Below are 24951 nucleotides of genomic sequence, written 5' to 3'. Positions count from 1 at the left end.
TTCATTCAACAAATGTTTCCTGAGCACCTGCTCGGTGCTAGGCTCCAGCAGATATTGGGGACTGGTCAGTGGTAAGCAAGACGTCCTCCACTCCAGGGGGCTCCTAACCCACCCCAGGGTGTTGAAAGTCAAGATTGTCATTGTCTCAGACACTCACACTCTATTCCTTTGTCCCACCTGTGTCCTGCCCAGGCCAGAAAGGAATTAGGAGTTCAACATGAAATGTCCTGTGAACCAGGCTCTTCCCGGCTCCAGAATCTGGACAAAAGGATAACGGGAGTCAAAATGACCTGCTGTATCCCACCCTTCCTACAGATGAAGAGACTGAGACCCAGTGGGGAGGGCCCCAGGGCTCTCCAGTGCCAGCATGTGCTTCTCCCTGAAGCCCCGCGGGTCCCGGGACAGGAAGTCAGGAGCAGGGAAAGTGGTGGAATGCAGTTGCATTCTGGTTAAAGTTTAAGGTGGAGCCAACAGGATTTGCTGTTGGGTGAGATGGGCGTGGGGGGATGTGAGAGAAGGAGGGAGGAATCAAGGATGACTCCTGGGTATTTGACCTGAGTAAGTGGAGATGGAGAAGGCTTCTGGTGGAGGAGATTTGGTGGCGATGGCCGGGCATTGGAGGCGGTGGCGGTGGTCCAAATGCTTGAACGAATGAATGGATGCATGAATAGACAGATGCCTTTCCCTGGCCTTCTACAGGGGCCCTAGACACGCACTTGCTTTCAGACATGTCCAATCGGCCGAATGGATGCAGAGCAGAGGCCCAGGCTGGAGGTGTAAACCTGGGAGCCGCTAGGTGGATGAGGTTCAAGGACTGGGTCCTGGAGCTGTCAACATCAGGAGGCTCTGTACAAAGTTCGGGTTTTCTTTTTCCACGAAATTTCCCAACTTTTAAGTATTAGCGATAAATTCAAAATTGTAATAAACCTCTGACCCCCAAATACAGGTTAGGACCTCTGGTGTACAGGTCTGAAGTCAGACTGCCTGGGTCTGAGCCTGGATCTCAGTTCCTAGCTGTGTCTCCTTAGATGAGTGACTCAGCCTCTCGGAGCCTTGGTTTCCTCATCTGCAGAATGGGAATGATAATAAAGGGGAACAGCCCTGGGGTCGGATCCCAACTCTGCGTTGACAACTCTGTGACCCGGGACTAGATTTTAGACCTTGCTGAAGAGGAAGTTTGTTGCTCTTGGAGTTGAGGGATGGCTAGGATGCCTGTTGAGGCCTCTGAGCCCTCAGCAAGCCCTCTCCCTCCCTGCCTCCTTCCCTCCAGCCTCGCCCACCCACCACCTCCCACCCTTCCACCCTGCGGCAGAATGATCTTTCCAAAGCACAGATCGCAGCATGGTCTTTCTCTGCCTGGAGAAGAACCCGTATTGGCTCCCCTGCTGCCCTCAGGAAAGAGCCCCAGAGCCTTAGCCTTGCAAGGGGAGGTGGGAGGCGGCCCTCACCTCTCTTCTCTCATCTCCTTTCACCAACCCTGCTTACGTGCCAGCTGCACCCAGCCCCTCACCATGCTCTGCTCTGCTTGCCCATCATCCAGCCAGCAGTTACCGAGCGCCTGCTATTTTGTGGATCCAACCACTTCCCTCCCTCCAGGGACTCGCCCGCTTCTCCAAGGTCTCCCTCTTACCCCTTCCTCTCTGCAGTCCATTTTCCACAAGCAGCTGGAGGGATCCTTTAAAAATGTAATGTGTTACCCGCCTGCTTAAAATCCCTCTGTGGCCGCCTACTTCACTGTGAGTAAACCCACAGCCCCCGTCCAGTCCCTCCAGCCATGTTTTGCAGTTTCCCCACCGTCCACTCACCAAAGCCTAAGACGCCAGCCGCCTTCCCACCTGCGGGCCTTTGCACAGGCTCTTTCCCTTCCTATGTGCTCTCAGCATCTCTCCTTCAGGAGGGTCTCCCTGACCGCCTGCCTTTATCTTCCCACCTCAGCCACTCCCACAGGTACAAAACACGTGCTCAGGAGGCAGGGCTGCAGGGTCTGCCTGTGACTCTGTAGCCACGGTGCCTGGCACTGGGATCCGTCCTATGTTGGCAAAACCCTGCCACTCATCCTTCAAGGCCCAGCCCAAATGTCACCTCCTCTGTGAAGCCTTCCTTCCTTAACACAGCCTGCAGCCCCACCCTGTTCCCGAGGCCCCTCCAGATCATTCCCTTCCAGTTCAGCCCCTGCCAGCAGAGACAGCTCTTGTCCTGGCTTCCTGTGAGCTTTCTCTCCTTCCCTTTCTGTCTCCCACACCCAACAGTATAATTATCACGGAATGGGAAGCTCCTCAAGGCCAAAAAGCATCACTGCAAGTGAGAGCTAACGTTCACTGAGCCAAGCGCTTCCTGCATCCTCTCCCCACCACCCTGTGGGGTTGGCTCTCCTAAAAGCCCCACCTTAAAGAGAAGCCGGTGGAGGTTTAAAGAGGTTAAGTCACAAGCTCGCAGTCACCCCCTGGCAAGTCTGACACCAGAGCTGGAGTTTTAACGAACAAGGCGGTGACTTACCGACAGCCCCTTCCGCCCGCCAGGCACCGTGCTGAGCCCTCGACAGGTGTTTCGTCCTCACAGGGACTTTGCAACTGTATTTTATGGCTGGCGGAACGGAGGCACAGAGAGGTTAAGTAACTTGCCAAAGCCCAGGAAGCTAGTAAGGAGCGCGGTAGGATTTGAACCCGTGCCATCTGGCTCTGGGTCGTGCTCTCCATCCAGCCTCACATCGTGCTAGCTAGCCACTGTTCCCTCCTGCCTCCGACCTGCCCGGGAGGGTTCTCTGGCTCTCGGCACCCCCAGCACCTGGAATGGCAGCCAGCCCACGGGCGGCACTAGTCAGTGGTTGTGTGATGAGTGTGGAGCAGGGGAGCCGGTGGACATGCGACCCCGCCCCGGCCGTCCCGGAGCCTTTATGTCTGGAATAGCCCCTCTCCCGGGCTCCGTGCCCCCCACTACCCGGTTGTCCAGACAGCCCCAGGGAAGAACCAGATCCATAAACATGAGGCTCCACTTGGGGCTCTGGGTACCGTACAAGTCCTCAATATTATTGCTTTATTGTCATTTAAATGGAGCCTGCCTCAAACAGGCCACCCAGTTCTAGCCACCAGCACTGGACAAAACCCCCATTGAAAAGCCAATTACAATCACTCCATCTAAATTGTCATGGATTTGTATAGAAAATTACATCTCCATTTAGTCCTGAAGCGACATCCTGGGCCCGGACAGAGGGGAGGCTGGCCCATTTACCCCGCCAGCTCAGTGCGGGTGCCGCAGGCAGAGAGAAAGCCCAGGCTGCTGGGTCTTGGCCGGCCTGGGAAACAAAGGCCAGTTTGTGGGGGCCTGGAGAGAAGCTGGGCCTCTCAGGGCGGCTCAGATTCCAGGCCTGGGCCGATGGACCCTGCACCGCCAGCTGGTCTTCCCTGCTGGCGGCTGTGGCCAGACGAGCTCCTGACAGCAGGCTTCAGGCGGCCCGTCAGCCCCGCCACCATCCGAAGCGGCTGGAGCTTGGCTCCTGTCCACGCTGCCAGGAAGTGAAGGAGGTTTGGCCCAGAGAGCCCTGGACCGGGATCCCGAAATCTTGGTTTCATTCATTCATTCATTGACACGCTATGAAGTGCTGGTGGCGTGAGAAGCAAGATAGCACAGGACTGAGCTCCAGCTTCAGGTGTCCTGGCGTGGCTCCAGACTCTGTCCTCAGTAGCTGTGAGGGGCAGGCCACTTCGTGTATTCATTTAGTTCTGAAGTTGTTGAGCACCTACTAGGTGCCAGAGGATGGACAAAATGGTTCTGACTCTTGGCCCTTCAAGGCCAGGGGAGGGTCCAGGTGCTCCACAGGTGATGAGTGTTCTGAGGGAAGTGAGCAGGGGCTGCCTGGGCTTTGGGGAGGAGCCGGGGAAGTAGGCAGGCCAGAAGGAGCCGGTCACACCAAGAGCAACCAGGCACAGGCAGCCGTGGCTGTGTGGCGAGGCGGGTAGTGAGGCAGGCCGGGGCCGCAGAGTGACGCGGCAGCAGAGGAGGTCACGGGGGCACCCTGAGGGCCTGTGGGCCTCTTCCCTGAGCTTCAGTTTCCTCATCTGTGGAAATGGGAATGAGGACCTGAGCCGTGGGGGGCTTGGGCCAGGACTCAGGGCCGTAAGGTATGTAAGATCCCAGTGGAGCTGGGCACGGGAAGCTCCTGCTTAACTAAGATAGCCTAACTTAGACGGTGCTGTCTACGGGCCATATGGGGACCAGGGCCTTGCACGAATTAGCTCATTAATCCTCCCAACAGACCTATGGGGCAGGGCTGTTCTCCCCACTTCACAGGTAAGGAAACTGAGGGAACAGCACAGGTCGGCTACTTATGTGTTACTATTCCAATAGCTTTTACTCTGGGTTAGCCCAGGGCTTGGCACAGAGCAGGCCCTCAGAGAGTGTTTGTTGAATTAGTGAATACATCTGGAAGGGGGACGCTGGGCAAGTGTGGGGAGCTCCGTGTGCCTGTGTGTGAGTGACTGAGACTGGGTGTACTGTCTCCGTGTGCGGTTGTCTGTGACTCTGAGTGTGTGCGACTGCTGTCTGACAGGGTCACACACTTGTCTCCCAGAGTCTTCACCCAAACGCCCGGTGGCTGTGAGGACTGTCAGGCCGGCTGTGTGTGTGGCTGTGTGAGACTGTGTATGGCTGCCTACACGTGTCTGTCTGGGCCCAGAGGGCCACCTGGCACCCTTCCTGGGCTGGCTGGCAGGCCCGGAGGCTGTGGCGGGGCAGGACAGGCAGGTTCAGAGGTGAGGAGGGCAGAGTCCCCATCCTCCCCCACCACCGCCCGCCGGCCTCACCAGGCCGACCTGCAGATGGAAAAAATGTTCACACCCGGGGCAGGCGGGTGGCCGCCCCAGCGGGACTGCTCTGTGCGCAGAAAACAAGTTCTTCTGGTATCAGCTCGAGTTTGGCAGGAAGTGGCTTTTGGGTGGCAGGAAGCTGGATTCAGCTCATATCAGCCCTGGCCGAGGGGCAGGAGAGCAGTTATCTGGGGTTAAACAGAGTTACCGAGAAGTGGGGCCCCAACACCCCATACCTGATAGAGCTGGGGGCACAGCCCACCCCTCCTGGTCATTTGGGATGTAAATGGGCCTTATGCAGTGCTGCCGCCCATCAAGTTCCTCCTGGGCCCTAGACCCCAGACGGAGCTCACCATCCACCTCCCATTACCCCCATGCAGCAGATGTGCAGACTGAGACTGGGAGAGGCAGTGGCTTCCCTGAGGTCTGCCGAGACAAGTGGAGAGAACGGGAGGGGAGAGACTGTAAGAAATCTACAAGACGAGAGAAAAACCAAGACAGCAAAGAGGAGAGGGGAGATGGGACCGGGACAGAGAAGGTAGTTGAATGAATGCAGAGAGCAGTGAGACCACGCTGGTGAGAAGACTTCCGGAGAGTCCAGGCCCTCACGTGGACATCACAGCTGAGCTTGAGATCCTGAACCCATTTCCCAGAGGAGGGCGTGAGACCCACAGAGCCTCACTGGCTAAGCCAGACCTGGAATCCAGGTCTCATTCCAAAGCCCATGTTCTTTTGGGCCATGCCCCTGTGCCCACCTTCTAGGGCAGGGAAGTCCTAAAAGGGATGCCAATTACACGAGCTGTTTGCTTGGGTACGTTGTTGATGAATTCACCGAGTTGGCCAGTAGAGACCCAAGGTTCAAACCTAGACAGGGTGGCTACAAACTCACGTGCTTAACCACGTAACAGGGTGTGCCAAGCACTGTGCCAGAGCAGGCAGAGAAAGCCATGGCCCTGCTCTCAGGCTGGGACCCAGAGCGTCCAGCCACTGATGCAAAGCCCTGAAGCTCCACCCAGCAAGAAACGGAGTCTCCCAGCTCCCAGCCCTGGACACCCTGTACCCACCCTCAGCCCCCACTGGAGCCCTGGGGAGTGGGCCACTGGTCCTTCTGTTCTCATCCCAAAAGCAGCACCCAAGCTGTTCCCTGGCTGAGATGCTGATTTGAAGCTTGGTTTGCATGTCGTTTGCACATTACTCAGTTCACGTCAGAAGGTACGAACATCTCCCTTTCCCGGAGAGGGCTGCTGGGCCCCCCTGCCCTCCTCCAGACAGCAAAAATGCCAGCCGGCTAGACAGGGAGCTGCGCCCTGGCCTCTGACAGCACCCGCCTGCTGCCACCTCCCCCATTCCCTCCTGGAGCCAAATTTAGGCAGCTCTGCTACTGAGAGATGCGGAGAGCGGAGGCAGGAAATGGTGAGGTTGGAGACAGCCCGGCCTTGGCCCAGGCAGGGTGGGGCAACCCCAGGGGTGCCCCGTCCCTAAAGCCCTTGGCCCAATGCCCCCCCCCCACTCCTCCTCCCACAGGAATGTGGGCCTGGTTGGGGAACGCTGGGTTCTCAGCTGCAGCCCGGGGTGCTGGCTCCCCTGGCCATGAGAGAGGAGGGAGAGATGGAGGGAGGGAGGAGGTCATGGCCGGGGCAGTGGGGAAGGGATCAGATAGCCTCCTCCTGCCCCAGACACCCGCCGCCACTGGGGACAGGAGCCCGCTCTGCTTCTCAGCACTTCCTGCCCCTCCTTGGCGTGCCCCCCCAGACCTGACTGTGGGGTGGGGGGGCAGGAGCCATAGCTGGGCCTGCGGGGACTGAACTCCCCGCAAAAGGCTCCACGAGGCCATCTCCTCCTTGGGCTAGCCTTTCACCTTGGTGGTCTTGGTTCCCCTACCTGGGAAATGGGGAGGCTGGCCTACAATGATTTCTGAGTGGCTACCCTCGCTGAGAGCCAGGGTTTCTGGGAGGTCTGGCAGAAATTAGGGACGTGGCAGTGGCTTTGGGCCTAGGAACTTCTATTTCTCAGGTATGGCTAAGGGAGGCAGCTCCTTACTGATGCTGGGACAGGATGTGGGTGGGCTGAAGGGTGAAAGGAGAGGGCCTGGGCTGGATTACAGACACCAGGAACCTGGGTGTGGAGTTAATAGTGCCCGTAGCTGACAGCATGGATCCTGGGGTCTGAGTGCCTGGGTTTGAATCCAGCTCTTCCACTCTGTTCTCCATGCCTGTGGACAAGTCACTTCCATTTTCTGTGCCTCAGTTTCCTCATCTATAAGATGGGGGTAATAATCCTCCCAGGGCTGCTGGGAAAGTGAAATGAGGCAGTGAATGCTTGGCACACATTAAGTGCACCACGATGCCAGCCACCAGCGTGATTGTTTTGTCTCCCTGGGCGGTTGGGAGGCCCCTGGAGCTATAACGGATGTGGACGCGATGGGGAGGCGCTGCAGCTTGGTGGTTAAATGGGCATCGGGATGGGAGTTCAAGTCTGCGTGACCCTGGGCAAATGGCCACACCCCGCTGCGCCCTGGGCGGGGAGCAGCAGAGGCGCCTACCGCAGAGGGTCTGTGAGGATTACACAGATCAGGCTTGGCACGGCGCCTGGCACATAGCGGGCGCTCCCTGAAGGAGAGCTGGGCAGATCGAATGGTACCGCCTCGCACAAAGGACAGGTGGGCAGCGTCCCAGGAGGGCGGGGAGCGGAGCAGGTGCGCGGAGAGTGGGGAGGCGGGGTCGAAAAAGGGGGAACGCAGGGGCCGGCGGGCGGGCGCGCGCGCGCAGCAGGTGCGTGTCGAGTGGGCGGGGCCCCGCGCGGGCGGGGTCTCCAGGTGAGCGGGAGCGCGCCTCGAGGCCGGAGACTGGGGGAGGCGCGCCGCCCCGGCCCACCCGCCGGAAAGCGTCCCTGTGTCTTTAACGCCCTCTTCCCCGCGTTCCTCCCGCCCCCCCCCGCCCCCTTTGTGCGCCCCCCCCCCCCCCCCAGCCGGGCTGCAGCCGCGGAGCCGTCCCCCCTGCACTGACAGCTGGTATCTAATTACTGTGTGAGAATGGAAAGTCAGGCTGTCCCAGCTCCGGGGAGAGGGGATTAACGTCTCCTGCAGAATACACTTCCTCTGGTGGGTTGCCATGGTTACTCTCATTACCTGCCTGCCCGCGAGGAGCCCGCGCGAGCCGCTCCAGCAGGCCCTCCGAACCCGGGCCTGGCGCGCGCGCTCCTCCCGGCCCCTCCTCGCCGAGGCGCACGCGCGTGCGCCGTGGGGGGAGCGCGAGCAGCCTCACCCCCGTCCCCCCGCTCCCCGCCGGAGCAGCTGTCAGTGGCGCGCGCGGCTCGGCCAGTCCCAGCGCGCGCTGTCAACAGTCATTAGCGCGGGCCTTTCCCCTCCCCCTCCAGCCCCTCCTCCTCCCCCCAAGTCTGGGGTGGGGCCCGCACCTGGGGCCCCGCTCGTTAGCGCGCCCCGGCCGCCCGCTGCGGCCCCGAAGGGACCCGCCCGCTGGGTCTGCATGGCTCAGGGCCGCCCCCTTCCGCCTCACCCCCACCTCAGCGACCCCACTCCCTTGCCCTTGGCCGCGGCGCTCGAGGGAGGCGGGTGCCCAGAATCCTGGAGCGCGCCCCTCCATAGTAGCGGTGACCGCGGTTATTTATGGATATCTCGCCCAGGGTGGGGGCTATTTGTGCATCCTTTGGGTCCCCACAACCTTCCTGTGAGGTGGCGAAAGGCACTGCGCGTATCGTGTTATCTCTGCACAGGAGGAAACTGAGGCCCAGGGTCAGGGCTCATTGTCCTCAGGCCTGTGACTTAACCTTAGCGCACCTGCGCCCTCCTGGCACGCCCAGGCCAGAATTCCTATCCCCCAGGCCCTACCCTATCCTGCTTGAGAGTGCCTTAGCTACTCCCTCCCTCCATCCCTTAAACCGGGGTCATTGCGCCAAGAGGGGGACACGTTGGCCCACTACACCCCTTTCTCTTCCCACTCCTTCCCCGTTCACCCTTTCCAGACATCCCACAGTTAACAAAACCAAAAAGAAAAAAAAAAGGAAAAAGAAAAACATTCAGAGCTGCTTGAAGGGTGGCATCCCTCAAAGGTAGTGCTGTTGTTTGGGGGCTGATCCCCAGCACCCTGCCCTGTGGCCCCAGCGTGTGCATTTCGGTCCCCGGCGTGATTTGAAAGAAGATGGAGGTTCAGCGAAGCAGAAAGGAAGCCTTGGAATATATGAGGCCTGTTCCAGATGGCAGGTGCGATGCGGTGGCGGCTCTGCACTAACAGTTGGAGATTGTGCACAGGGGTGGAGAAGAGGCAACATTAGGTCCTCCACGCCTTGTTTTTGTATTTATTTATTTATGCGGGGGGAGGTCTCATCCCTCCACCCCATCCAGGCCTACAGAGCTCAGTGCAACCATGGGTCCGAAAATTCTGCTGTGAATCTTTATCTTGGAGTTTTCTTGCTTTTGGTTTTGGTTTCCAGTCTGCAGTAAGTAGTGTTCATAATGGAGAGAAATTCAAATACTGTCCTTGTCCCATTAAAGTAACGGCCCCTCTCAGTCATCTGAGTGCCCTTTGCAAACTGTGACCGGCTTCTCTTGGAGATTCTGAGGAAAGAATTTCTGGATATTTGGGTGACAGTCTTCATTCTGGTTTTCTGTTCTTTTCGTTCTCTCCATTTAGTTTGCTTTTTAAATTTCATCTCCACCATTTTCCTTTCCCTCTGAGGACCCTTTGCAGGAAGCTGACTTCTCCCCTTGGGTCTTCTTTCAGCCCTACCAGTAGTTGGAATGAGACTTAGTGGGAACCCCCCAAAAACTGCTACCCCCGTTTCCAAAACCTTGGTCCTGCCTGAATTGATTAAAGTGTGGTTTGGGGCACGGGAGGAATGGCCACAGTTCCAGAAGTTAGGAAGAACACGCGGCTAATAGCGTTTGCAGTAGCTTTTGCCTGTAATCTGGCTGGCCCTGATGGGATGGGGCAGCATCTTCACACTTGTCTGTGCAATCAACCTCCTGAAGTCCTGGGCTCCCAAACAAGTGGCAGCCAAAGGTGTGTTTCCCCAGGGGTGGGTTCTGCTCACTGACTTTCTCCTCTGACAGCAATCTCGTTGATTTTTTTTTTGAAATAAATGTATTTATTTTTGGCTGCGTTGGGTCTTTGTTGCCGTGCGCGGGCTTTCTCTAGTTGCGACGAGCGGGGGCTACTCTTCGTTGCGGTGCGTGTGCTTCTCATTGCGGTGGCCTCTCCCGTTGAGGAGCACAGGCTCCAGGCGCACGGGCTTCAGCAGTTGCAGCACGTGGGCTCACTAGTTGTGGCACACGGGCTCAGTAGTTGTGGCTCTCGGGCTCCAGAGCGCAGGCTCAGTAGTTGTGGCACATGGGCTTTGCTGCTCCGAGGCATGTGGGATCCTCCCAGACCAGGGCTCGAACTCGTGTCTCCTGCATTGGCAGGCGGATTCTTAACCACTGTGCCACCAGGGCAGCTCGTTGATTTTTACTCTTTGTCTAGAGCTGCACCAAAAGGGCTCATCCTAAGGACTGTTTGCATGGTTTCTTCCTCTACCTTAGGAACCCAGTTGAGAAATGTCCCCACTGTTTAGCCTCATTCTCTTAATCATGGACACTTCGTTGCTGGAAGGCACATGCCCCTACTATAGTGATGGTGGTGCACTAAACGGCACCCCGGTGGCCTGAAACGGTGAGCCCACTTTGATAAGTGTATAACTTATTACCAGCAAGTGACTTTGAAGTTCCAGTGGAGATGACAGAACTGCAATCCATTAGCAATTGGACCTCACCTGCCATCAAGGGCAGGAGTCCGTTTAATTGACTTAGTGGGAAGACAGGCAAGACTCAGTCAGATTCAGGAGCTCACCTGAGAGATGACTCCCAACAACAGCCCGCGAGGCCACCCAGGCAGGGGCCTGGGAAGATATGCTCATCTCTCTCCTAGGTTTGCAGCCCTGGGCACAGCAGTCCCCTTTGTGCCGAGCATTCAGATCATTTGAGGAAACTGAGGAAGCCAGAAAAAGACCCGTCAAGGGATGACCTGCTCAGGTATTAATTAATTTTGCCAGGGAGGACTTAAAAATCAGATGTCAGGACACTGGGCACTCCAGCTCTTTCTATCCATTAGCCACATTAAGCCTCTGGGTAGGTGTTTTGAATTCATACTAATGTTGTCCAATGAGATTCTTTTCTTCCCACCATTAGGAAAATGGGCCTTCACTGGAGAAGAAAATAATAATATATTAGGCCTGGCAGCACGGAACATGTTTATTCTTTTTTTTTAAAAAAATATTTATTTGGCTGTGCCACCTGCGGGATCTTCATTGTGGCATGCGGAATTTTTAGTTGCGGCATGCGGGATCTAGTTCCCTGACCAGGGATCGAACTCGGGCCCCCAGCACTGGAAACGTGGAGTCTTAACCACTGGACCACCAGGGAAGTCCCAGAACATGTTTATATTCATTATCCAATGCCAGTTTCCTTACTAGTTACCTCCCTGTCTCAATCACAGAGACATTCTAACCAGCAGTTCCCCAAATCTGTCATGCATTAGAATCATCTGGGGGGTCTATTAAAATCCTCAGAGTGTCAGATTTGGTAGGTCTGAGGTGGAACCTGAGAACTGCATTTCTAACAAGTTCACGGGTGATGCCTAGGGACCACACTTTGCGAACCATTGTTATAAATATTCTGAGATACCAGCCTTGCTTAAGTAGACATTTGGTGGTTTCCTCAATGACTTGCAACCTGGTCTTTAGTTTGGAACCCAGATGGGCTGGTTTTAAGGAAGATGGTAATAACCAAGAAAGTTTGTAGCTCCATGAATTTTTTTTTTTTTTTTTTGGCCGTGTTGGGTCTGTTGCTGCGCGCTGACTTTCTTTAGTCGTGGCGAGCAGGGGCTACTCTTCGTTGCTGTGTGCGGACTTCTCATTGCTGTGGCTTCTCGTCGCGGAGCACGGGCTATAGGCAAGCGGGCTCTGGAGCGCAGGCTCAGTAGTTGCGGTGCACGGGCTTAGTTGCTCCGCGGCACGTGGGATCTTCCCAGACCAGGGCTCGAACCTGTATCCCCTGCATTGACAGGCAGATTCTTAACCTCTGCGCCACCAGGGAAGTCCCGCTCCATGAATTTTTAACAACTATTGCCATGTCTGGTTTTGTTGGCCCAAGTCTGGCTGGCTGTTTTGGAGTTAGCTGTTTCAGAAGGATGTAGTAAGTTACCATGGCAATATTCTTCCCCACACAGGAAGGCCCCAGAGGTCGGTCCTGCACAACTGACCACGTGCTTTTTTGTGTGTTTTTTTTTTTTTGCGATTCGCAGGCCTCTCACTGTTGTGGCCTCTCCGGTTGCAGAGCACAGGCTCCGGACGCGCAGGCTCAGCGGCCATGGCTCACGGGCCCAGCCGCTCCGCGGCATGTGGGATTTTCCCGGACCGGGGCACGAACCCGTGTCCCCTGCATCGGCAGGCGGACTCTCAACCACTGCGCCACCAGGGAAGCCCTGACCATGTGTTTTTCATGGCTTTTCCCATGCGGTGCTGCTGGGTTCCATTCCATCACCCCTGGTTGGCGTTGCCAGGAAGTGGGGAATAGCCAAGAGGCTCCAGCCCCACTCTTTATGCAGCCTGTAAATGAAGTGAGCTTCCTTTGTCAACCCAGGGCCCAGCTTGCTTAGGGCTGTGGATCAGACTAAGCTAACTTGGGTACAAAGCAGAGGTGGTTGGCAGAGGCATCCCAAGGCTATGCGGAAGGTGCTGTCCACTCCCTAATTAGCAGCTCAAGCGTTGTAGTACTGCGTCTGGATTCTCGGCTAGGAAAGGCATGCCTTTCCTGCAGCATTTAGCATGAAAGTTATTACCTCTGTGGATGCAGGGCATGGCAGAGCTGTCTGTGGCACGTGACTGCCGTGCGATCCCTTTGTTCTCTTCCCAGGGTTCTCCTTGAAGGCCACACAGCTATCCTGGTGTTCCACCCTCAGGTGTAGTACACACGGTGTCCAGGTGGCCACAGCTCACCAGAGGACAGTTCAAGGTGTGGCTCTGCAGACCTTGTGTGGTTTGAATTCTGGTTGCTACGGGCCGTCTCCTTTCCCGTGTACATCTCTGCAGTTGAGACAGACCGATTACAGGACCCAGGTTTGAACAGCACAGGAGAGGACAATCCATTTTTTGTTTGTTTGTTTTTGCGGTAAGCGGGCCTCTCACTTCTGTGGCCTCTCCCGCTGCGGAGCACAGGCTCCGGACGCGCAGGCTCAGCGGCCATGGCTCACGGGCCCAGCCGCTCCGCGGCATGTGGGGTCTTCCCGGACCGGGGCACGAACCCGTGTCCCCTGCATCGGCAAGCGGACTCTCAACCACTGCGCCACCAGGGAAGCCCCGACAATCCATTTTTAAAGAGGGAGCATCCCTGAATAGTTTCTCTGGGTTAATTTTATGGTCAACGTTGGGCCAGGTACAAAGCTGTTGGTTACCCGCGCCTGCCTGTGAATGGAGGTGGGAGGCTGGGACCGAGGCAGGTCAGGCACTGGGCAGTGTGTTCTGCTGTTTAATCTGAGTTCGTTAGCTATACCTTGACTTTAGGGAAGCTTATTCCAAGTATTTGTGACAGCCTTATTAGCATGTTACTTTGCATAAGATTCTGCATGCCTTCTGATGGTGGTTATTACCTCGGGGGACCCCTTCTGTAACCTGAATGGATCTATGTGGCAGATGCCTGACTTACATTCTTACCTGAGCCTTGGAACATCCAACTAGGACTTTTTAGGTTCATTTTACAGGTGAGAGGAAACTGAGTTGTTTTTTTTTTAATTAATTAATTTATTTTTGGTTGCATTGGGTTTTCGTTGCTGTGCACGGGCTTTCTCTAGTTGCAGTGAGCGGGGGCTACTCTTAGTTGTGGCACGCGGGCTTCTCACTGCGGTGGCTTCTCTCGTTGCGGAGCACGGGCTCTAGGCGTGCAGGCTTCAGTAGTTGTGGCACACAGGCTCAGCAGTTGTGGCTCGCGGGCTCTGGAGTGCTCAGTAGTTGTGGTGCACGGACTTAGTTGCTCCGTGGCATGTGGGATCTTCCCGGACCAGGGCTCGAACCCATGTCCCCTGCATTGGCAGGTGGATTCTTAACCACTCCGCCACCAGGGAAGCCCAGGAAACTGAGTTTTAAGACGTGAAGAAGTGACCTGTCCAAGGTCACCAAGCTGGTTAGGGGGCACTTTCCATCTCACCTATCTAAAATATTATCTTTCATCAGATTGTCTTTTTCCTCTCTTCCTTCTCATCAGATTTTATCAACTTTTTCCAGAAGTATCTGTGTTCTGGCCTGAAACAATTTTATGAGCAGAGAGGTCTATTCACTTGTAAGCAGCGAAACCCATCATTATGCCTCTGGGACTCAGATTATTGAAATCTGGAACTACCCACCCCATTATACTTTTAAAAAATATACCTTTTAAAATTAAGTTTAACAGACACACAGAAAAGTACACAGATTTTAAGTGTTCAGATCAATGGCTTTTTATAAACTGAACCCACCCCCGCTCAAGAAATAGAAACCCAGTGGTATTTTCATTCTTAAGTTTCTTTTGTTTGTTGTCATCAATGTGAACCTCTGGTTAGAAGTGTATTGTAACTGACCTGTCATAATATTTGTCCCATGCATCTCTGTCACGGCAGTATTTGAAGATCTCCAAAATGCTGGTAGTCACAAGTCAGCTAATGAATTAGTCACTGATGAGCCCAGGACTTCAGAGGGGGACTTCCGATACCCTCAAGACAGAGATAACAGTAACTTCTGAGAGGGTTTAAGAATAGCAGTCATGGAATTTTACAGCTCATCTCGTAAGTGAAGCTCAGGGAGGTTGAAGAGTTTGCCTACAGTCTCACAGCAAGCAGTCAGGACCAGCAAGCTACTCTTCCTACACAGGCGCGCGAACACACACACACACACACACACACACACACACACACACAGCAGGTACCTGCTGAGAAGTCCCCATTGCAGTGGATGCAGGGCCAGTGAGGTCACCACCCAGGGTCATCACTCATGGACGCTGCCCACTAGCCCTAGGGTTTGGTCCCTACGTCCCAGATGCCCTTCCTTTCCACCTGCTCTCAAGTGGGCCACTGGCAAAGAGATAGCCCTGCTATCCTATCATGGCACGTTGAGAAAATTGCTGGATAAAAGCAAACCCTGCCTGTGCCCAAAATGTATTGTGAGTGAGTGTCCCATTCAGCGTGCCCTCGATTCTCCCCGGACGACAAAAACCAAAGTCCTGAGCCAGCTCTGACCCTTACCAGCCACCATCCCACAGGCAGGTCCTGACCCTAACGGTCTCCCAGGCTTGTCGCGATGTTCAGCCCCGTCCTGGCTGGGGGAAGCTTGGCAATTGGCAAAGCACTTCTTAATGACAATATTTATCCAGCAGTTTCTGTGGCCAGGCTTGGTGCTAAGTGCCGCGCACACATTTCATTTACTCCTCTCTGCAGCTTATGGGAAAGGTGCTTCCGTTATGCCCAGCCTCTAGGTAAAGGACCTGAGGCTCAGAAAAGCAAAATACCTGCTCAGGGTCACACAGCCACGTAAATGATGGGGCCCCATTGAAACTGGAGAAGTGTGTGTCTAAACTACCCTGCCTGGCTGCCGCTTACAACAACCCAGTCATTCAGCAGCTGTTTATTGAGCCTACTGTGTGCCAGGCATTGTGCTCTGTGCAGGGGAGACAGCTGTGAGCCCCCAGAAGAACACCCCCTTTCGCCCTCCAAAGAGCCAACATTCTTGAGTGGGATCCTTTGGGGAAGAATTCTATTGGAGATTTGTGTCTTGAGCTCTTGTAGAGAAGAGCCTGCCTCCTTTTTCCCAAATCCCCCCTCCCAAACACTGCTTGCTCTTCCTCTTTGAAACCCCCAGAGCCCTCCAAGTCTCCACTTAGGGAGATGATGGCTGAAAGCCCAGTGTCCCTGAGATCCTGGCACACCTTTTTGGGGCCAGCTGACAGCACTCGTGCCAGCCCAATAAGAGGCTCGGGGGGTCCACGGCCACCCCACTCATGTGGCCCTGCCACTTCCACGTGGCCTTGTGTCTGTCATTCTCTACATCTCCACACACAAAGAGCCCGGGTGCCGTTGCTGGCGCTCAGCTGCTGGAGCGGGGAGGTGGGCAGCGGTGAAAAGCTTTTCTGAAAGGCCAGGGCGAGGCAGGAGTCACCCAGGTGATCCGAGCCGTTTCCCTGGGACCCTAGCCCAGGACCACAGCGAAAGGTTACTGCTAATTGGGGAGCTCTTGATGGAGCCGCATCTATTTAGCACCGCCCCCCTCCCCAGAGACTTCCAGGATGGTCTTGGCATAGTGTGTGATTCGAAAGCTCCCTTCTGAGTCTGGCACAATCTGTCTGAAATTGTGAACATGGTAGCTCTTGGTTTTTTAATTTGTTGTTTTTCTCTGCCCATTGTTTCTGGCAGATTTAGTAGCAGCAGCCACCCTTGACTCTGGAAGCCCCCTCCCTGCGGCCCTCTCAGCAGGCTCCTCTCCCCCAGCCCCCCAGACCTACCATCGGAGGCCTTACGGGGTCAGCAAGCAGCGGTGTCCCTGCCCCTGACCCACTGCCCAGCCACAGGGCCCAGCTCTCACCCTGCCATCATCCCTGACACTAACACAGCTTGTCCACCCTGTCGCAGGGGGCAGATGGCCTGTCGGAGCCGGAGGGCATCTCTCTGAAGCGGGTCGCTGTGGTGGAAGATTTCTTTGACATCATCTACTCGATGCATGTGGAGAGCTCAGCGGAGCCAGGCAAAGCCCCCAAGCACGCTGGGCAGAAGAAAACCTACCGAGCGGTGAGATTTCTGTCTCTTTGCCTCTGCTGGCAGCCCCAGGCCTTGGCAGGAGGCCATGGGATCCGCACATGTTGGGCAGGGGGGTGGGGCAGGGAGCTGAGGCGTGATGAAACAGCCTTTGGGGACCCAGGGGGGCACAGGGCAAGGGCATGGCAGCCAGAGATGGCTCATGGGGCGAGGGGGCGGGCTCTGTGGTCTGAGCACAAAGGAGAAGCAGGTTGAAGGGAGTGAGAGGGAGGGAAGGAGAGGGATGAGGGAAGGAGGAAAGCCCTCCTCTTCCTGGTTTCTGCTTCACTCCATCCCCCCAGCCCCAGCCTGGGGCCGCAGTTGGGGGTGGGGTGGCTAGATGATAATAATCATCAGAGCAAATGCTTCCATGGCATTTACTGTGTGCCAGGCCTGTCCTGAATACTCCCTATGTGTGAGTTCATTCAGCCCCCTACGACCCTGTGAAGTCAGTGCTGGTAGTTCCCCAGGGGAAGTCTGAGGACCGGGGCCCCACCCTCTAGGAAAGCACAGTTCGATTTGGGGTTGGGAGGCTGAGAGCAAAACCAAGATACGAGAAACAGAAATGTGTCCAAGACTAGCTTCGAGGGAACAAGAACCCAGGTACGCCTGGTCGTTCAGCAAAGGGCCCTCCAGACACCAACTTTCAGTGCTAAGCCAGGGGGACTTCATGGAGAAGGTGGCAGGTGAGCTAGCAGTCTAAACTTTGGGTAGGCAGAAGAGAGCAGAGGCGGCAACCTAGGGTGGGAAACATCACACACCGGGCAGTGGAGGGGATGGTGGCCAGAGCAGGAGGGGCCTGCCTGGGTTCTGGTCGTGCCCCCCCCCCCCATTGACCCCCATTGCCATGGCTCATGAACAGCTCTGAACCACTTGTCTGGCACCCACCACTAAACCAGTAAAGCCAAGCATTTTATGTTCATTCAAGCCTCACAGCAGTCCTGTGACAGAGGTGCTGTGGCCCACTTCACAGTTGAGGAAGCTGAGACCCAGAGAGGTAGGCTACCGCTCTAAGGTCACACAGCACTGAAGTGGCAGTCAGCTCTGTGTTGACTTTCTCTCTGGCTTCCTAGAGACCTGCCCCTCTGTGATGGGGCTACCTCACCCAAAGCGGATGCGAACCCTCCAAGTTCTTTTATAAATAGCCTTGGAGTGCAGTGGAGGTGGCCTGTATAAGTCTATAATTTCCCCATATGGCCTGATTTTTTTTAAAAAAATCCAATAATCTGGTTTGTCCTTGTCCTCAGAAGATGGCCTTTGCTCTAAATGAGTCTTAAGGACGGACCCGCATGACAAGGACCTCAGAGAGATGAGGGGTCGGGCTGAGGGAGGCAGGAGATGATTGTCCTATCTGCCCCGACCTCTACTGCTTCTCAGCACTTGTGCGTTGGGCAGCGGCTTGTGGGAAGGGAGTTCTGAGGGTATTTCCACCGGAGGGTCATAAATGGAGGGAGGGATACCCGAGCTGGGGCCTGTGTGGGCCCCTTGGTACTGATGCGGCCCCACACACTTTCTCAGCATTGAATTTGCCTTGCTGGGAGCCGGCACGTGCCAGGCTCTGCGCTCAGCACGTCCCCTGCACCAGCTCTCTGAGCCATCACACGGATGAAGCAGGTGCTGCTGTACCCCCGTTTTACAGATGAGGAAAGCGAGGCTCAGAGAGATGAATAAACCTGCCTTGAGGTCATCCAGCTGATGTTCAGAGCCAGGCAGCTGTCCCAGAGCCCACACCCTGACCACCACACATGCCACCTCTCTACAAACCTCCTATGGCCAGCTAGTGGGGTCTGCTGACTTGCTTGTACCAACCAGACCTCATGATTTCCCTGGTCCCCTGGGTGCCCAGCCCCAAGTCTCACCCTTGGGCACTTCCTGGGTGTTTACGAAGGCTGGGGTCTTCGAGCTCTGTGCTGCGGAGAGGGCGGGGCTGGCTGCACCCGCCAGGCTCTGCGTCTCTGGGCCAAGCGGACGTCCAGCCCTTGGCTCTGCGCTTCCTGGCTTCTCGTCCATATGCCCGCCGCGTGCCCCACTTCCCGCTGCCCAGCCTGGAGCTGGCACATGACTGGCAGCGAGCCAGCTGGGCTGCGTGCAGAGCTGGAATTTCAGCAGCAGGGCCAGGGCTGAGGGAGCAGGCCAGGCCCTCCTGCAGTGGGTGTGAGGCCAGGGGGGCCGCCGTACCCCCTTCCTCCCCTGTGTGCCTCCTCTCCCTTCCCCCCTCTTCTCCATCTGTCACCCTTCTCATTGCCACCCTTTTCCTTTTGGGGGGATGGGGTGGTGCCCGCATGCTTTTGTCCTCCTCTTTTCACCTGCTCCCATTTTCCTCAGCCTAAGCCTAGCTCTTCAGCCCCATCCATGCCTGTGGAAAGAGACCCCCCCCCCCCAAAAGGAAGCTCCGTGCTGATGGGTGCAGAGAGGCACAGCCTGGCGCTGCGGGCTTTGCATCAGGCCCTTAGGAGGGGTTTTTGGACCTGCCTGTGTGTGCTTTACCAAATGTGAATCCTGGGACTGCCTTGCTGTCTCTGGGGACACCTGGGACCTTCCAGATTCTTACAGGCCTGGGGTGCCTGAGGGAGCCAGAGACTGGAAGGGAGATGGGCGGGCTTGTTCAGGGCATTAAAGGAGGCGCATTCTTCAGTGGGCAAAGGACTTTCTAGGGATCAGAGAGGGCAGGTAATGAGCTTTTGTGAAACTGGAGGTCTCTGAGCCAGGGGTAGATGGCTGTTTACGACGGACAATACAGGGGAGTCCCATCTTGGGCAAGAAGCCCCTGCCTTACTTTGCCTCTGACGCAGCGTGACCTGAGGTCCAGAGGATCCCAGGGAGTCTTGCCAAGGCAGGGGTGTGGGTTCTACAAAGTTCGCTGAAGCCACATAGAGGACTGGTCCTTCTTCAAGGGGCGTTTCTGGTGTCTGCACCCATCTGAATTAGGGTGATCCCCTTTGCTTCCTTCCTCTTTCCCAGGGTGCTAGTAGGCTAGATCGGGTTCTGGAGTCCCGATCTGGCTGCCCAGACCACTTTGGAGCTGGGGCCAGATGTGGTCAGCAGCTGCTGCAGGCCCAGCACGTGCTAATCCACCCGCAGGGCAGAAGGAGGATCTTGTAAAGTGGTGCAAATCCCCCCAATTGGCCTCATCTGTCTTTGTTGACCTCTGAGTTGGGGACCGAAAATGGGGCCTTGCAAGTCAGCAACTCTGCAAATAGCTTCTGCTCTCCCTGCCAGTGAAATCTCACTCAGTTTTTACTACTAAGAAAAACGTAAAAGGCACATTCATGTATGTGTTTCGGTGTCCAGGCAGGAGGCCTGAGAGCGAGGCAACAGACAGTCCAGGGCCTCCAAGGGTAGCTGGGCGGGGACAGGGGTCCTGGAGCTTCCCCTCTTAAATGCAACAGCTCCATCTTTATCTGTGTCATGTTTTGGGCTTCAGGATAAGAGTCTATTTCCAGAACACTGTCTGTAGCTCTGAAACTATCTGAAAACCACCATCCTACTGACCAGGGCATCAGCTGGGATGGTCCTCCTTGTTTCAGCTCCTCCTGTGGGTCCTGTGGCCTTGGGCATCTGTGCAGTCAAACAAATGGAGGTCCCATTTCTCATGTGGACAAGGCAGGAGCATAAACCAAAAGATGCCCACAGGAGATTGAAGGCCCCAGTGGGGGAAGGCATCGTCCTCCATCCGGGTCCCTGCAGCAGCGTGGAGCTGGGCTCTGCACTTCACTGGCCCCCCGGGGAGCTCTTAGTGAGGCTGCAGACATTCCAGCCACGCAGGGCAGGGCTTCCCTCCCAGGCCCTTGGAGAGCTCCAAGGACTTCTTACTCACCCGCCTTTGGTCCAGCCCACCTGCCCATCCATGGGACCCAGGGCCAGAAGGCGTGTGCCCGGTGCGCCACCTCCCCGTGGCACTCCGGCCAGCCTTTGCATACTGCTGGGTCTCTGCCAAGGCCAGGAGAGCTGGGGCTGCCACTCCGGGCCCTGGGCAGGACGCTCTCTCGTAACTGTCCCTGTGCCCGCAGTGGGCCAGGCGGCAAGCAGGGCCTCTGCCCATGCCACAGGCAGCCCTCAGCAGAGCAGCCCACCCAGGAAGGCTCTCCCTGAGCCCTGCAGAAACTCTGTCTCTGCCCGGCGACCGGTGAGCTCCGGGTAGTAAAGTAGGGCTTCTTTCCCCATGGTGTCACCCTTCCTTTCCCAGCAGACTGCAACCCTCCTCCTCCACGCCCTCACCTCAGCTCTTCTGGGGCCTGACCAGAGAGGCCACACCTCGGGCACCTAGGAGGTCGTCTGCTGGCCCAGCTGAGCCTTGGCCCTCTGCTTGGCACAGCGGGCATCCTCCCCTCTTGCCCGTTGACTCCTGCAGCCGTCAGCCCCTCAGCAGGACCCATCCCTCCCAACCCCGCAGGCCCAAGAGGGACCTGCCACCCCTAAGACTACCAGGCAGCCCCTGGCTGGGGATGAAGATGTCCGCATGCGTGGCAGGAGAGCCCCCGTGCCTCGGCCCTCACGCCCTCCCATCCACCAGCTCCAATCAGAGAGCAGGGCTTTGCCCTTGTCCCTGACCTCCAGAGGAAGGCAATCAGACGGGGAATTTGGAAGGGAGATAACTCATCAAGGAGCCTGCCTGCTCCGCAGAGCATCAAATCAGCTGAGAAATAACAATTGTGTCACCAAGATCAACTCTGCATTTGTAGCCGGCCCCCAGGCAGGAGCGGCCCCTGGAGCTCCGCAGACAGCACAACCTAAGCTGGTCCTCTGACGGCCTGGCCGCAGCCGGGGGGGCCCCTGGCACCCCCCCAACCCCATCCACTCTGCCTCACCCTGCCCTGCTTCCTAGCCACCACAGAGATGGGGCTGGGCACGTGTCCACCCCGCAGGAGCAGACCAGGTGCGTCCTGGAGAGCAGCCCCTCCTCCTGTGGGCTGACCAGCACCCTTGGCCAACTTTCCCGACTGGGCTGCGGCGAGAACGGCGGAATGCTAGGGTGGTGCTGCCCCTTAGTGGAGAGGAGCGGAAGGGCCTGGGCTCTGGGAAAGGTGAAAACCAGCAACTGGGCAGCCACCGGCCTCAGCCAGGAAACCCGGGTCCAAGAGGTCCCTCTGGGCCCCTCAGGCAGCCAAACCAGGACCAGTGGGTTTCTCAAAACCCAGAACAAGAGGAGAGGACTGAGCTTCTGGGCCCACACCCCGCTCTTCCCCACTCCCCCACCCAGTCTCTTTCTTGTGTCGCCTCCCATCTCTTTCACCTTCCCTCCCACACTGCTTACTCTTTCTCCCTAGCTAGGGGAGGCCCCCTGGAGACAGCTGTGGGGCGTGACCTGGAGCTTGGGTTCTAGTCTGGCATTGCTCTAAGGAGCTGTGTGATCTTGGGCGAATTGGTTCACCTCTCTGGGCCTCATAAACTCACCTGGAACAAGGGGGTCCCTAAGAGTCTGTCCAATTTGAAAAATCGAACCGCTTGGCATCAGCCTTTCACAGCTCTCTTGATCTGTGAGTAGATCAAGGAATAGCTTGTAGAGCTTTGGGTTCCATTTATAGGCCCGGAGCCGGTAGCTTTGTAAGTGAGGCTCAGTTTCTTCATCTCGAATTGTGGAAGTTGTCTCCTCCTACCCTAGACCAATGCTTATCAAGTCATCTTTCAGTAGTAGCAATGGTATGTTGAGAGGAATATTCCCAACTCATGAGAACATAGGTTAAAGACTAGATGATGTTTCATTGTTTTACTTATTCAATTTTTAAGCTTCTTTAATTTAAAAATTTACAACTGCTGGTATTCTGCAAAAGTACTGACTCATTTCCATGGCTGAGACTCTAAGACATCTGCTCCTTGCTCCTCAAATCCCTGCCCTTGCTGGCAAGGGCGAAGTGCCTGCCACCAAAGCACAGCCCTTGGTGAGCCGGTGACCAAGCCACCTCCCCACGGGTCCATGTAACAGCAAACCTCTCTCCCTCCCCCAGATTGCCGAGACCTACGCCTTCCTTCCGCGAGAGGCTGTGACCCGGTTCCTGATGAGCTGTACGGAGTGTCAGAAGAGGATGCACTTTAATTCCAACGGCCTGGAACCCAAAGGTAGGGGAGGAGGTGGGCGTGCTGGGGCCTCAGGGGAGGCTCTGCGGGGAGGGGCTCTCCCCCAGGAGGGCCTGCCCTTTGCTGGCACGGACAGAAAAGTGCATGGCCAGCAGTTGTCACAATCCCCAGAGGCCAGTGTGGGTCCATGGAGCTGCCCAGAGAGCCTCATTTTAGGTTTGTTGTTTTTAAAACTTTTTTTTAAATGTCAAGTTTCACTTAAAAACCAATAGCGCATTCCTACTGCCCTTCAAGACTCTCCTCTCCCACCGAGGTTCCAGATGGAAATGGCCACCTCGCCCCGTTCCCTAAGCTCTGCAGTACTTGCCTCCCAGATCTCACCCCAGGCGGTGTGCACATGGATCTGGTCTCACTGACCCGACGGTACACTCTCTGAGGACAGGACACCCCCCCACTGCGTGCACCCACCTGCCATTAGCAGGCCTCCCTAAGTATTTGTCCCCTGCCCCCCACCCCCAGTGCACACCCAGGAGATCTGTGGGGATTCGTTAGAATTGAAAATGCCCAGAGTACTTGTGATCAGCCGAAGGTGGTCCCTTAGACCGACATCCAGGCTCTCCAGCTCTACCCTGCCCAGTGAGATGCAGCAAGGATCCCCGCTTCAGTCTCCCACAGCCTCTACCTGAACATCCCAGAGGCCTCCAGTAAGTCTGGACCATCTGTTCGCAGGTGGCCTTGGCATAGCGAGACAGGCCGTTATGTTTGGCTGGTGTGACTAGAACTCAGCACTGAGAAATGATGCCCCAGTGGGTGACTTAGCAGGGCTTCTAGGCATCAGGCCCGCAAAGGTTGCTGAGGTCGGTGGGCATTTGCCTGAGGATGGGAACAGACTCGGAATGAAGGGTGAGCCACTTACTCAGGTGGTGCCCAAGTGGCATCCACCAGATACGTGGAAAAACCAACAACGAGGCCCGACGACAGCAAAGGAATTGGAGCATAGGTGTTGAGTGAGGTTTTCCTCCTGGTTGGTAGTCCCTGATACGACTTCGGACAGCAGCCACCTCACCAAACCCAGAGGCTTTCCTGTCCTTGGGGGCTGTTAGGCCATGGCCACTTCACTGAGCTCATTGGATGACCACTAGAGTATGAGGGACAGGAATTAATCTAGTTAATCCCTCATAAGTGCTGCGTTCCTGGTTTAAGAGCAGGGGCTCCAGGGCCGCACTGGGTGGGTTCGGATCCCAGCTCTGCCGCTCAGCAGCCATGTGTTCTGAACAAGTGACTTCACCTCTGTGAGCCTCAGTTTCCTCATCTGTGAAATGGAGTTAATAATGGCACCTATCTGGTGGCGGGGGGGCAGGGTTCTGATGAAATACGAGAATTAATCCCTGTACCTGGCACTGGGCTCCCATGCAGGAGGAGTGAGCCATGGCTGTGGCAGTTCCTGTGATAACGTGTGGGGCCTGAGTGAGGCCCCTGCCCCACGTGGCCTGGCCCCCGCTGAGCAGCTGCAACCCCTGCACCAAGACAGCACTTGGTACCTGCCAATGGGCCAGGAGGCTTTCCCTGCTGCCTTCCCCACCCTGCCCGGGTCTGGGTCCCAGGGACGCGGGCTCTGGTGGTGGCTGCTTGGTCCCTGCCCGCCCATTCGCCTGTCCCCTTCAGCGCTGGCCTAATCGTTTCCATAGCGACTGGCAAAGTCAGATGCAGAACCTGGGGGAAACAAAGGCAGGCCAAGAGGGGCTGTGTTTGTGGGCTGCTCTGGGGCGTCTGCAGGCTCTATTCTGCTCCCTTCTCCATGCTGGTGTGGAGGACATCCTCACGTCTCCAACTCCCCAGTAGAGGCAGCAAGGTCTCCAGGGGGAGGGAGGGGGGACCAAGGGAAGGGGAGAGGCAGAGAGCACACGCGCCAGCTTCACGGGTTCTGTGCTGGAGCCTCTCTGTCCAGGGGCTTGCGCCAGCGAGACAGAGGGCAGGCAGAGTAAGGCTGCGCCGTGCCCATCCTTGCCTGTCCTCGGGCAGAGTGCCACTTCCCTGTCCCCAGGAGTGGAGCTTCCCGTGCAGGGAGAGGAGGAGATGCTGAGGGAGCAGGAGACTGTGTGACCTCAGTGTCTCAGAAAGTGGGCTTGGGGTCTGGCAGGCCTGGGTATGCCGCCCTGCTCCCTGCTGTGTGTCCCTCAGCAGGTTCAGGGACCTCTCTGAACATCAGCTGCTCATAACAGCTCCTATGATCCTGTGAGGGCTCTGTCCCTGTTTACAGCTAAGGAAAGGAGGCACAGAGAGGTGGTAGGGTGAAATCACTTGTCCGAGGTCCCCAGAAGGCAGGAGAA

General features: G+C 56.5%; 1 protein-coding gene across 1 annotated transcript in view; it reads left to right on the top strand.

Moving 5' to 3' along the window:
- The window catches only part of NOL4L (nucleolar protein 4 like), a 126848-nt gene that overhangs the window by 35193 nt on the left and 66704 nt on the right, over positions 1 to 24951 (top strand). Inside the window, exons 2-3 of the mRNA XM_065892149.1 lie at positions 16445 to 16600; positions 22552 to 22663. Of these exons, the coding sequence (XP_065748221.1) occupies positions 16445 to 16600; positions 22552 to 22663 (268 nt within the window). The remainder of the gene's footprint in view (positions 1 to 16444; positions 16601 to 22551; positions 22664 to 24951) is intronic.

This window comes from Phocoena phocoena, chromosome 15 (genome assembly GCF_963924675.1).
Source record: "Phocoena phocoena chromosome 15, mPhoPho1.1, whole genome shotgun sequence".
Taxonomy (NCBI): Eukaryota; Metazoa; Chordata; class Mammalia; order Artiodactyla; family Phocoenidae; genus Phocoena; species Phocoena phocoena.
Note: the sequence above shows the minus strand (reverse complement) of the source record. Positions and strands in the feature narration are given on the sequence as shown.